This window comes from Podarcis liolepis (genome assembly GCF_965112155.1).
Source record: "Podarcis liolepis genome assembly, chromosome: 7".
NCBI classification, from domain to species: domain Eukaryota; kingdom Metazoa; phylum Chordata; class Lepidosauria; order Squamata; family Lacertidae; genus Podarcis; species Podarcis liolepis.
This window is the reverse complement of record NC_139561.1, coordinates 46,501,978-46,515,269: the sequence shown is the minus strand read 5'-3', so window position 1 is coordinate 46,515,269 and position 13,292 is coordinate 46,501,978. Positions and strand designations below refer to the sequence as shown.

Genomic DNA, 13,292 nt, shown 5'->3' with positions numbered 1-13,292 from the left:
CCTGCCAGTGTCCTGTGTCACTCTCCTATGCTCCATTCTGGTACTGTTTGTGTATGTTGTCTGCTTGGGCCATAGCTCAGTGAAAGGGCACATGCTTTCTATGTACAGGTAGAAGGTCCCAGATGCAGTCTCCAGGTATCATTGCAAAGCACTCCTATTGGAAATTCTGGAGAGACACAGCTGGTCAGCAGAGACAGTACTGATCTAGATGGTGAATCAGTTGTCTGACATGATACAATAGAGCTTCCTTTATGTGTGTTTGCGCGTGTGCACACATTTGCATTTGTGCCCATACTCTGTGCGCCACAACATTAGTTTGTACATTGATGTGCAGGACTGTAAATATTATAAAGCACACTTCATTGTGTGCTTCCCCACACCTTAAATATTTATAGTAGGCCACTGTGATCTTGTATTTATCCAGCTATTACATCATTATGAAATTGGGCGAAGACAAGCTTTAGGTAGGCAATACCTACAAGAATGAATAACATTTCATACATTAGAGCAGGGGTTGCTCACAAGCAAATACATGTTCATCCACAGAGGCTTTCCCTTATGCCCACAGGGTCCTCTTCCCCCTGCTGAAATTAGGCTTGAAAGAAGCATTGGGTTGTAGTTAATAACCTAGGTTGTGGTAAGTGCTTGTTTGCAGTGTGTGTGGGGTGCCCAATACACAGCTTCTCTCTGTTTTCAAATGTGCCCACAGACCCAAAATGGATTGGAAATGTGGGCTTTATCCAGGTAAGCTCACACCATGAAGGATTCCCATTAGACAAAGGAAGATTAGAACTTGCCCACATTGACTATCAAGGGTCTTAAGTCCTTGGGTGACGTCTATTGCCAAATCAGGTGAATGTTAAATGTTTACCATAATTTTTAATGCCAAGAGCCAAGTTGACATTCACTGGTAAATCTCAAAGCCTCCGTACCTTCAATAAATATAAGTCCTATTTTCATTTACTGTTGAAGAACACTCTGTGGCATATTTGCCTAAGTCACACAAAACTCCCATTGCTCTCAAGTGTCTGAGAACAAGCAGCAAAGAAGAATTTGTTCCACAGTGTCTTGAGTTTTCACTTGAATTTGCTGAAATTAAGAAGTCCCACCCATTTTAATAAGCAGGTTGTTAGTTTGGCAAAGGATGGCAAATGTGCTGTGTAAGAATTAGGGTCCATATCTTCTTACTATATAATTAAAATGTAAGACATCACACTGCTGTTTGCCTGGCTGCCGACAGCGCTCCAAATTACATTTATTAAAAGAAAACTACTCTTCATCTATATAACCTTCATTGCTCAAAGGTCACAATGAAGTGGAGGGGACATAAAATAAACTTTTGAAAAGCATGAAGGTAGAACATATCTGTACAATACTAACAACTTAATGTGCTGATTATGTTATATATAAAAAGAAGTGAGAAGATCCAGAGGCAGTAGAGCCGAATTGTTTCCTGTGGATGAGAACACATGAGGGACTTAAAATGCTGGCTTTAGGTATAAACAGTGCTTTTTTCTGGGGGGATGCAGAGGTACGCATACCCCTAAACATTTTGTGTCTCTTTCAATGTGGGTAGAAAATGAGAGTACCCCTAAATATTTTTTTAGAAAAAAAGCACTGTGTATAAATATATGAACAAAACTGACACCTGCAAGGTAATAGGTAACAACCTGAGCAGTCCCCAAGGCTGCATCTCTCAGTTCTTTTTTTTTTTTTATAAGATTTTTATTGGTTTTACAAAGTTTTTTTTAAACAAACACACACATAAAAAGACATACAAACACGTATAATTTCATAATAATTTTTTCATAAACCTCTCTTCTCGGACTTCCCCATACCTCCCCTTTCTGCATCCCAATGTCAATCGTTTTTAACAACTTCTAAGTATTCCTTTCCAACCTCTGTCATATTAATCTTTTCTTTAATCTAATCTTATATCACTGTAACCCTTTCTTTCTGAAAACCTCGACATTCTAGCATTCATCAAGTTTATAGTAGTCCTTGAGATAACTTTTAAACTTCTTCCATTCTTCTTCCGCCGTCTCCTTTCCCTGATCACGGATTCTGCCAGTCATCTCAGCCAATGTCATGTAGTCCATCACTTTGATCTGCCATTCTTCCAGGGTGGGTAGATCTTGTGTCTTCCAATACTTTGCAATAAGTATTCTTGCTGCTGTTGTAGCATACATAAAGAAAGTTCTATCTTTCTTTGACACCAATTGGCCAACAATGCCCAAGAGAAAGGCCTCTGGTTTCTTAGGGAAAGTACATTTAAGTACCTTTTTCATTTCATTATATATCATTTCCCAGAAAGCCTTAATCTTCGGGCATGTCCACCAAAGGTGGTAGAAAGTACCTTCAGTTTCTTTACATTTCCAACACTTATTATCAGGCAAATGGTAAATTTTTGCAAGCTTGACTGGGGTCATGTACCACCTGTAAACCATTTTCATAATATTTTCCTTTAAGGCATTACATGCCGTAAATTTAATACCGGTGTTCCACAACCATTCCCAGTCAGCAGACATAATGTTATGACCAATGTCCTGTGCCCACTTAATCATAGCTGATTTAACTGTTTCGTCTTGTGTATTCCATTTCAGCAGCAAATTATACATTCTTGACAAATTCTTAGTATTGGGTTCTAACAGTTCGGTCTCTAGTTTTGATTTTTCCACCTGGAAGCCAATTTTCCTGTCTTGTTTGTAAACCTCCATTATTTGGTAATAATGGAGCCAATCTCGTACTTTAGGTTTCATTTTCTCATAACTCTGTAATTTCAATTTATCTCCATCTTGTTCCAAAATTTCCCAATACTTTGGCCATCTGGCCTCCATATTGAGCTTTTTCACTGCCTTAGCTTCTGTTCTGCAATTGGGTCCACAGTTCCCTTCTGTAGGTCCTCTCGGTTTCTTTCCAAGAATCTCTCTTTATCTTGTATCGTCTTTATTTTCACCTTCTTTCCTTTGTAATCAAAGGACAGTCCCTGTGGGAATTCCCACCTGAAGCGAATGGTATTCTTCTTTAGCAGATACACCAAATCCTTATAAAAAGCTCTCAGATCCAAGATATGTTTAGGGATATCTTTAAAAATCTGTATAGATGAGTTTTCAATTTGCAAAGCCTTTTCAAAATGTAGTCTTAATATTTTGTCTCTTTCTTCCTTGGATCTAAGAGTAATCAAGCAATCCCTCGGAGTCTTTCTGCTCTGTCTTTTACCCAGTCTGAACGCTGTTGTAATTTTAATTTCGTCCTCCTCCAAATCTTCCCAGCAATCCGCGAACTCTTGTGTTATAAACTCCACGAGGTTGTCTCCTTCGTTCTCTGGAATTAGTCTCAATTTCAAATTTCTCTCTTTTCTCTGTAATTCCCACAAAGCCAGGGTTGCATCATGTTCATGCACCTTTTTAGCAATCGGTTCCAAATTCTCTTGGGTCTCTCCAGCAATGGTTCTAGCTTCTTCTGCAATTTTACGTGTAGCAGAGTTTTCCTGAACCAGCTTGTTTATAGATTGTGTGTTCAAGTCCAGTCTTGCTGTTAATTCTGTTAGTTTCTGTGTATTTTCTGAACTCTGCTTTGTTAGAGTCTCCAAGGATTGGTTTATCTTGAGTAGAGCTTGTGTCACTGCATCCATAGAGGCGGCTGTCACTTTTTCTTGTCCTGTTGCTCCTGTTGTTCCTATAGGAGTTACTCCTGTAATCGAGCCTCTCTTCTTTTGTTGCTGTTGCTGATGCTGATGTTGTTGTTTAGCCTTAGCTCTTGTGGTTATCTCTTCTGTTGGAGCACTCATATCCCAAGGTCGTTTCCCACGGGAACAGTCTCCTGATGAAAAATTCCACTTCCTGGGTTGTGACAACCTTTACTTTACCCTCTAGGGGGAGCAAATCAAAATGTCCAAGTACGGAGACAAAGAAAGTTTAAAACAAAGTATATCAGGGGGCTTGTAAATATGTATTTCAACACCTTTCCAATAGATACTGTCTCAGCCTACTCTGATATACTGTGACAACAAGAGTCCAAGAACTTTGTAACAAGTAAAACTTCCACCTTGTAGCTTTCACAGAAATTTAGAATCAGTTCAGTGTCCTATTGTCTTACTTAGCAGTCCGTTTCAGGTTATTGAAGCAGCAGAAGACTTTTTTTCTTTTAGGTAAATCATGCAGTTCTTAATGCCTCTTTTTCCTCCCCTCTGCCCTACTAGCAAGAGGGGGGTCCGAAGTTCCAATGTCAGATTTAGATAGTCAAAGAACAATGTCTCTTGCGGATGCAGTTTTAAAATTTTGTTGCTTTAGTTGTCATGCAGTTGGGGGAAGGCAGACTTCCTTAATTTTCCCTTTCCCCGTTTTCAGCCAAATTTCAAATGAAGGATTTAATTTCAGATAGATGTTCAATCTTACTCAGGGGTTTTTTCAGTCCAGAATTTACAGGAAGGAATCAGCGCTCTCCGCTAATAGCGACGCGGCTTCACCCTGCGGGCTGGGTGGCGATTCTCAGCACTGCGCTCCTCCGATGTCGTTCCGGAGCCTTTAAAAAGGCTCTTTCTGCGGTAAAGAGGGGCGCTTCTGGTGCCCACCATATCTCCTTGTTCACAGGCTTCCGCGCCTGTGATTTTAGGGGTCCCCCGCTTGCCGTAGCGGGTCAGACCCGAACTCGCAGAGCAGTCCTCCTCTGGAGCTCGGAAAGAGGACCGCCATTAGCGCTGGCGCCAACCGGAAGTCTGCATCTCTCAGTTCTAGTCATTTTTCATGTAAAATATATCAGCTACTGTATATCTGTAAAACTGCCTTACAGGTGCAGCATTCTGCTGTGGTAAGTATGTACAGTGGTACCTTGGGTTAAGAACTTAATTCGTTCCGGAGGTCCGTTCTTAACCTGAAACTGTTCTTAACCTGAAGCACCATTTTAGCCTCCCGCTACTGCCACGCTGCCGGAGCACGATTTCTGTTCTCATTCTGAAGCAAAATTCTTAACCCGAGGTACTATTTCTGGGTTAGCGGAGTCTCTAACCTGAAGCGTATGTAACCCGAGGTACCACTGTACATTCTTTCAATTCAAATTGGGTACATTACACCAGTACACTAAATAATATGGCTTTACCCTGATGCAGTTTAATTTCATAGCATATGCCAGTATTGCAGAAAATGAACAACCCCTCCCACAGCATTTGGCTCAATCTGGTTAATCTACATTTAAATTTAAACATAAAATTATTATCTTCTTTTTGAAACCACTCACCCCACATTCATCAATATACAAACACTATATTGTTTCATTGGTAACATAAGAGGTAAAATGACTTATTACTCATACTTAATCTAAGCACAACCCAAGGGCTCCTGATTAGGCATCTAGCTATGCAATCTTATCTGTTAATTCTGCTCTATCCTGTTTTCCCCTTTGTTTTTATTTACACCAACTCACGAACCATGAACTTTCAAGTTGACCACTAATAATGAACCACAGGTTGCAGATATTACTGCAAACTTACTGTGCTTTCTGTGATATACAGATGACATGAGGAGACCTGGTCTATTTATTTGTGTCATTTACTATTCCTTATTATTAAGGAAAAATAAAAATATATACCGTAGTTCACCTGGAAGTGCTCACACGCTCTCAACAGACTTCTTACTTAGGAGTAGTTGTTCTCCCTCTCCTGCTGGGGTGTGGTAGCTGCCACCCTAACTAGTAGAGCAATTAGAGCATCTCCCTTATCTGTTTTCTAAATTTTCTAACATCATCATCATCATCATTTTTTATTTATACCATGCCCTCCCCAGCCAAGACCAGGCTCAGGGCGGCTAACACCGAATATAAATACAGTAAAAACATTAACAACAACAACAAAAAACCAAACAAACAAACAGTTGATTAAAATATAAGTTAGAATGCAACTGAAAATGCAGCCTTGTTTTAGTAGTAGCCTTGAAATCACCTGCCAGACCAGTTTAAATGACCTTTATTAGTAGTGTTCACTTACCTTATTCCAATCTTGTGGACTTAAAACAACAACAACAACCTTATTAACACTATTAACAACCCATAAGTGCAGTAACAGGATGTTGCATCATACCATATATAAAGCAAACAAGCAATAAATAGTAAGAGAAAGAAATGATGACACATCAATATAAATCAAGACATCCATATTTCACGAGCTAATGTGGATGATAAATGTTGAGCATCTAAATCCAAAGCATAGGAAATAAAATCCCACCAGAAGCCATAAAATCCTCCTGGATCCTCCAACCCACTGGAAGCACAGAATTTATGTGCAATTTCCCCCCACAATGACTTCCGCAAGTTCTTACGCCACACAGCCAAATGCAGATCTTTCAAGGTTTTCCTTTGCTAGGCTATTGAAAACCTAGCTGCAGCTAACATGCATGTCAAAAGCTCTTTAGAGTAACAAGCTTTCATCTCGTAAGTGTTTGAAAATAGTATTTTAATTTTACAGATGTAAAGGAAGCTAAGGAGAAGGTACAAAAACATGTATGGGGATGTGGCCTGAACATAACTTTCCCCCTCATCTTCCTCTGAGCTGTGACCACCCTCAAACCGTTGTAAATCTGAATTGTCTTCTTCTCTGGAAGTGTCAGGCTGGGGAGACGATCTCCACCATTTCTCCTTTGCCCAGTCCCTGACATTGGGTTAGTTTTTATATGCTGGTTAATAGTGACATGGTGTGCTTTTTTATCATTTTTTCACATTCTTTCACTAATGAACTTGGAGTACATAGTTATTTGCTTCACCCTGTTTTTTAAATCTTCATAACAATCTTTCATAGCAATTTTTCCATTGCTAATGAGGTTGTTAAAACACGGAAGTGGCCAATGAGCTAGTCAGCAAATGAGGTGTAGCATCCAGCATAAGATTATCTGAAGATCAAGGAGGTGCCTACTTCCCATAAAAGCATCGCATGTGACGACAGGATGCTCTATGAGGCAAGCGTTACAAGCATGGAAGCCAAAGGCTGCAGCTCTAAGGGGATGGCGACAGATTTCCCTGTTCAGAGTGTTCTGGTGACAGGATCCAATTCGGGAATTGGCCTGGGTCTGGTGAAGCAGTTTCTGAGGCTGCCAACTCCACCTCAGTGGGTCTTTGCTACTACCCTAGACCTGGATGGACCAGAAAACAAGGTGAGGACCAGGAATGTAGCATAAGAGAGTAGAGATGTTACTATGTTGTAAGAATGTAATGTCAGCTTTGTGTGCCGGATGGGGTTGATGGGAGTTGTAGTCCGAAACATCTGGAGGGCACTCGGTTGGAGAGAATGCTGTTGCACTCATGACCTGCTTGCAGGTTTCCCATTGCCATCTGGTTGTGAGATCAAGAGGCAGGACTGAGTGGGCCTTTGGTCTGAAAGTCCTTACCTTTGGTTTTTTTCTTTAAAAAGTAAGGTTTTGGTTTAAGCTTAACTATAGATGCTAAACTACGGTAATTGTTTTCAGGTTTTTGTAACTGCCAGTGCTCCACAACTGCACCATGAGCCCTGTGTGGAAGAAAGGCCAACCCAAATGTGCCCCTTTGTCTGCCCTCCCTTCCAGTTATCCTTTCTCTGCCAGAAATAGATCAGTGTCTATTTCTACCAGGCTGCCTAACACTCCCTTGTGCCTCCTCAATAACATTTCTTTGTAGTGTAGGCTGGGTATAATCATAGAGACCTGAAGGTATGGTTACCAGACGTCCCCATTTCCTGGGGACAGTCCACTGCTGAGGAAGACAGGTAGGAGAGCACCAGGAGGGCAAGGACACGTGGCCAAGCCCAGGCCTGACCCAAGCCTACTCCACAGTGGCTAGCGCTCCAAGAGAGCAGGCACAGAGGAAGGCCGCACGACAGAGGAGACCACAGAAGAGATTTTATATATATATATATTTTTTAAAAAATAACTTTCACCCCCTCTTTTCAAAAAAAAAAAAGTTTCCCCAGATTCTTTGGAAAAAATCTGGTAACCTTACCTTAAGGACTTGTGAGCCAGGATTAAAGTTTTAATAAAATGATTAAAAAGTATTTCTTAGGAAAAAGGTTTTATCTTATGAATGGTTACATTCAAACAAAGCGATCCTCAAAGGAGCTAATAGAGAAATTAAAATAAGACCAATGCATCCTACGATCCTTTAAATAAACAGTGTCCTAACAGCTGAAGTCTTACACTGGAATTTATGTTGATCCTCCACGGTTTCCCTTCAGTACATTCCTCTGTGGGCAACTTTCTGGGGGCCATATGCTAGTGGTGTGGGGGGGGGGGTCAGAAGCAAAAGTGGGCCAGGCAACAGATATGGCTGCTGCCTTTGTACATGCCACTGATGCAAAAGTCTACATACACCTCTCTCCATCCTCCATCAGAACAAGTAAAAGGCACTGTGACAGTACAAGGGCATATTTCAGTCAGGCAAAAGCATTGAGGAGGGTGTAGAGCAATGCCAGTGAGGGGTATGACCTGGTGAGAAAGAGGCTGTGGTCTCGGGAGAGTTACGAAGCCTGCATAGAGGGAGCCCGCCTAGGAGGGAGGAGGAGAATGAGGACTTTCAGACTCCTTACCACTTTTCCTTGCCCCAGGTTTTCTGTCCATCTCTGATGGTGTGCTTACCCTATAAATATTGGAGAGGAGGATGTTATCCTGGCAAGGGTTTGCTCTGAGTGAGATTCCTAAGTGTCTGTTACTCTGCTAAGCATTTTCAGGAACCAGCTCTAAGGCTCTGGGTCTCTCTTGCTGCCTAGTTCCAGTTTAATCAAGGAGGTAAAACATTTCTTTTTTGACAGGAAATAATGGAGTTGGCATGCCAGCATCAGAATCTGGTGGTGCTGCAGCTGGGTAAGTCTCACATTCCAAGTGTGGGATGAATAGACATTCCCAGCACCAGTGGAAACCAGTACAATCCACAAAGCAGTAACTGGAAAACAAGATGACTTGCTCCCCTGTTACAGAATATCAGTGATAAGTACATTTGATTCTTCCCACAACTTCACTGAAGCTTTGAATGAGATGCACCTATATGTAGTCTCTATCCATATCATCACATAATAGATGTGTGGGGAAGGTTTGGCCCACCATATGTTTGCGGAACTACAACTCCCATCATCCTTGGCCATTGATCATGTTTTCTGGGACTGATGAGAGTTGTAGTTCAGCAACAATTGAAGAGCCATAAAGGAACTTTCTAAATGGCTTACCAAAGGCATGGGCTAACGCTGTCTCTTATGGGTACTCTACTTTTCTGTGTCTGTGAATTCATATAGAAGCAATATGACACAGAAAGACAAGGCTTCCAGAACAGGTACCACAACCCCTTGTATGTTACCATAGTCCACAGAATAAAATTCAGGCACCTCTCCACTGATGCACAACCACTGATGTACACATCATTTTTGGCACCTCAAGGGGCAGGGAGGGGGCAGAACAGGGCAGAAGGGGGGCAGAATAGGTCAGAGACAGAACAGGGTAGACTTGCACAAGTGCTGCTGCAAAACCCATACATACGTGGGGATTCCCCTATACATTGGTACCTCGGGTTACATACGCTTCAGGTTACATATGCTTCAGGTTACCGACTCCACTAACCCAGAAATATTACCTCAGGTTAAGAACTTTGCTTCAGGATGAGCACAGAAATCATGCCTGTGGCGCAGCAGCAGCTGGAGGCCCCGTTAGCTAAAGTGGTACCTCAGGTTAAGAACAGTTTCAGTTTAAGAATGGGCCTCTGGAACGAATTAAGTACTTAACCTGAGGTACTACTGTACTTGGGACTCACAGTGGCCTTGTTTAGGGCTCAGCTTTACCTTCTATGTGTCTAATTGTCCCAAATATTTCATAAAAAGTAAAGAATAAAATGTTGGAAGGGAAACTGCAGGGATCATTCAGTGTGCTTCATAAAAGTTAATAATGTTAGTATAAGGTTATCAGATTATTTTAAATGAATCCGGGGACACTTTTCAACTTCAATAGGAATGATAGGATTTTGTCAGGGGACTGATTGTAAATCCAGGGACTGTCCCCGGAAACAGGGACGTGTGGTAACCTTATGTTAGTGTTGAAGTCAATTAGTTATGAATCAGCTGGGTGGAGGTGTTGATTAGGAAGCATGCAAAGCAGCCTAAGCAGTTTTCTTCTATATGTACCTTTGGCTGAATGTCTTCTTGCTACAGTATATGCAAGGCCTGAACTGAGAGAGACAAAATTTCCCCACAGCTTTCTCCCTAAATTACACACAGTAAAGTGTTGCCAAATTTTTCTCTCTGAATTCCACCTACATTAAGTACTTTGGCCTTACAATTGCCTTGCTTTGAGCTCATTTTCTGACGGAGTGATATGAATATGATGCAAACATTTTTAAAAGCCAGGCCCTCACTGTGCTCCCTGTAAAAACACACACACCTCCATGATTCAGAGAAGCACTTGTTCTTCCGCCTCAAGTGGGCTGTGGTAGCTGCTACGCTAACAAAAAGAGCTGACAGGCCAAGGGACAAATAAGTGGACTGAAAAGCACCTCTCAAACTTGTAATCTGTAAGATCCCCCCAAGCCACCTGCCTTGGCAGTTTTAAAAGGGCCTTTTTATTAGTCCCTTGGGCATCCCCACACCACCCAGTTCTTAAGGGCAAAGAAATGTCATTCTGCAGATGTCACTGACCTCCAGAGCATCAAGGCAGCTGTGGAGCAAGTGCAAAGGTGTGTTGGAGAATGTGGGTTGAACCTCCTGATGAACAATGCTGGTATTATTACTGGAAGCGACCTGGAGAAAGAAAATGCAAAGGACATGGCAGATGTATATGCCGTCAATACTATTGGGCCACTTCAGGTGAGCCAGGTAAGTTTTTGCTTTTCATGGGGCTGCAAGACCCTTTACCTATTGCCCTGGTACAAACAGATGTTCTGGCCCTTTGGGAGAATTAAACAAAAGCAACAGACTGGGTAGGAGAAAAGCAGTATTTGTTTGAGCAATTAATTTTCATGAGGATTTTAAGAAAATAATTGCAATCTGATATGGAAATTCAGAGAATTGAACTTAAGGTAGGAAAAATGATAAACCAACATTGATAGATCCACCAGTCACTGAACATCAGTCTGGCATAAAAATAGGAATGCTTTCTACCTTTCCTTCCCCAGAAGTTTAATGGGGCTGCTCTCATGAACATGAAAACAATTTTTTTAAATAGAATGGATCAATATGGCTACTTTCTGGAAAACAGATGACATTAATGCCTTTCCTATCTTAGTGTGCTGTGCACACACATAGTAAAAGAGAGAGATTGCAGAAGTTGTGGGAGAAGGACAACTTTAAAATGCCAAGAAGCGAACTAGAAGGAAGAAACATGGGTGAGACCTTAGAATAGAGCAGCTTCAGGTCCTGTTGGGGGCTGCATAAAATGAGGCCAGGGCACAGGTTGCCCAGCTGTGTGTTCAAATAATTCTAAATGTATGCTAAGTCTTACGGGACTCCTTGTGCAAAAGCTTATAGAAAGTATTTTTGGATCAGAAATCCTAATTCTGCTACAAGCATTGTTCATATATACCTTCAACTTTATACAGTGCATCCAGTGCTTTCCTCTGGTATCACTGCCCTAGGATAGCTGCATTCATTGACTTAACAACAGCCATGATCTCTATTCTCTTTTAGGCATTTCTGCCCCTGCTGAAGATGGCAGCTCAGAGATATCCCCAGGAAGGGCTGAGCTGCTGCAAGGCAGCCATTATCAATACATCCAGTGCTGCAGGCTCCATTGAACTTATTTTGGCATGGGAAAGAAAGATGGCTGTTGCCTATCGCTGCAGTAAGGTACCTTATGTGAAATCCATGCGAAACTGTCTGCTCCCTCCCCTGCCCAGCTGCGACTATCTTTCCAAATGATAGCTGTATGTGTGAATCTGGGCAATAAGAGCGTATTGCCCACAGATAAATGTTGAGAGACAAATTTTTGTTGTGAGGATGTTGCATTTTCTAAAACTTTGGGTGGCATTAAGGGAAGATACCAGGATGTTTTCTACAAATAAATAACGTGTACAGTCCTTTTCTTCTTGCAGAACTTAGAACAAACATCTAAAGCTAGATATCAGTTAGCAAACTGATGCAGCCCACAAGCATGGGGAACACTCACAAATGCCTGTCAAAAATCTTGTTCAAGAGTGGTGTCCATGATAGATAACTTCCAAGTTGCTAGTTTTTGTGTCAGGAATGCTCAATGATGTCCAGTTTCTCTTACAACCCTCTCTGCCTCCAAATCCTTTCTAGCCACCTTGCAGTAATTCATATTAAGCAGCTCCCCACAGTTCAATGCACCCTCTGCTCATGGTTTGTTTTTTCTCCTTTGTAGGCTGCTTTAAACATGCTCACCAGATGCCAGTCAGTCACGTATCCAGCTTATGGGATTCTGTGTGTTTGCATCCATCCTGGCTGGGTAAAAACTCTAGGCAGGCAAGTAAGTGCTCACGTCTTTTGGTAATCATGGAAAAGGTGGACAGCCCTATAGGATGATATTTCTTTTAACAGATTGCTTGACATTTTTAGTTGGAAGGTGGTGCCTGAGTAGCTCCAGTGCCCCTTCCTTCACTGCTTGGAGGTATTAAAAGCACAAGAAAATGGCAATGAAGGCAGCATCTATGAGTTGGGGCTTCTAATAATATCCAGAATTGCTCCTGGAAAAGCAAGCATAGTCCTCTGAGGCCTTACAGTGAACTGCTATCTTTTGGCATGCATGGCCACTTGGTTGTCTTTCATAAAGCAATGTTTAATGTTTAAGACTGAAATCTTATAACCAAGACATCCAACAGCATCTATGCCTTCTGCTATTTGATGCTCAAGAATGACTTTTTCCGAACTTAATAAATCCTTCACTTACAATATTTTTCTTCACAGGAGCCGGACCTGACTGTAGAAGAGAGTACACGAGGAATAATTCATGTTCTCTCCACACTTTCTGAGGTGGATAACGGTACCTTTGTAGACTGGGAAGGACGCAGATTACCCTGGTGAGGGATTTGTTTCACGATGCCAGGGGGTTTAACACACTAGGATTCTGCCTAGAGAGCATCTAATAAACTGCCTGGGATTCAAGGAAAAATGTTTTTGACTCTCTTCTTCCTTCAGAAGGTTCCATTGAAGACTAGTTATCACGCAGAATTGTTTTTAAGGACTAGCCATGGATTGAAAGATCTTTCAGTCTGAGGGTCACATTCCCTCAGGAGCCCCCTTGTGGGGGCTGGATGCCAATGCCAGGTGGGTGTGGGTGGCACTGGTGAGACAAAGGCAAAAGTGGGCAGGGCAAGGTTGTGAATATTACCTTCCATGGAACAGG

The 13,292-nt window shown here is 41.8% G+C and overlaps 1 protein-coding gene across 3 annotated transcripts; it reads left to right on the top strand.

Moving 5' to 3' along the window:
- Positions 1-5,700: 5,700 nt before the first annotated feature.
- LOC310712142 (C-signal-like) lies at positions 5,701-13,060 on the top strand. Of its 3 annotated transcripts, none has more exons than XM_083514872.1 (6): positions 5,701-7,139; positions 8,765-8,816; positions 10,620-10,798; positions 11,618-11,776; positions 12,312-12,416; positions 12,854-13,060. In XM_083514872.1, exons 1-6 carry the CDS (start codon positions 6,933-6,935, stop codon positions 12,968-12,970), a joined length of 819 nt encoding a protein of 272 aa, XP_083370998.1. In that variant the 5' UTR covers positions 5,701-6,932; the 3' UTR covers positions 12,971-13,060. The 3 variants fall into 3 exon arrangements, with proteins under 3 accessions (XP_083370998.1, XP_083370999.1, XP_083370997.1); XM_083514873.1 differs by having other exon boundaries at positions 5,703-7,139; positions 10,620-10,807; positions 11,618-11,771; XM_083514871.1 differs by having other exon boundaries at positions 5,705-7,139; positions 10,620-10,807.
- The last annotated feature ends 232 nt before the right edge of the window (positions 13,061-13,292 follow it).

What these genes read in the sequence shown, in the direction of transcription:
- LOC310712142 (XM_083514871.1), top strand. Translation starts at nt 6,933, where the DNA reads ATGCTCTATGAGGCAAGCGTTACAAGCATGGAAGCCAAAGGCTGCAGC. An exon ending in GGCCACTTCAGGTGAGCCAG is followed by an intron (nt 10,808 to 11,617) that starts GTAAGTTTTTGC and finishes ATTCTCTTTTAG; the next exon opens with GCATTTCTGCCCCTGCTGAA. An exon ending in TAAAAACTCTAGGCAGGCAA is followed by an intron (nt 12,417 to 12,853) that starts GTAAGTGCTCAC and finishes TTTTCTTCACAG; the next exon opens with GAGCCGGACCTGACTGTAGA.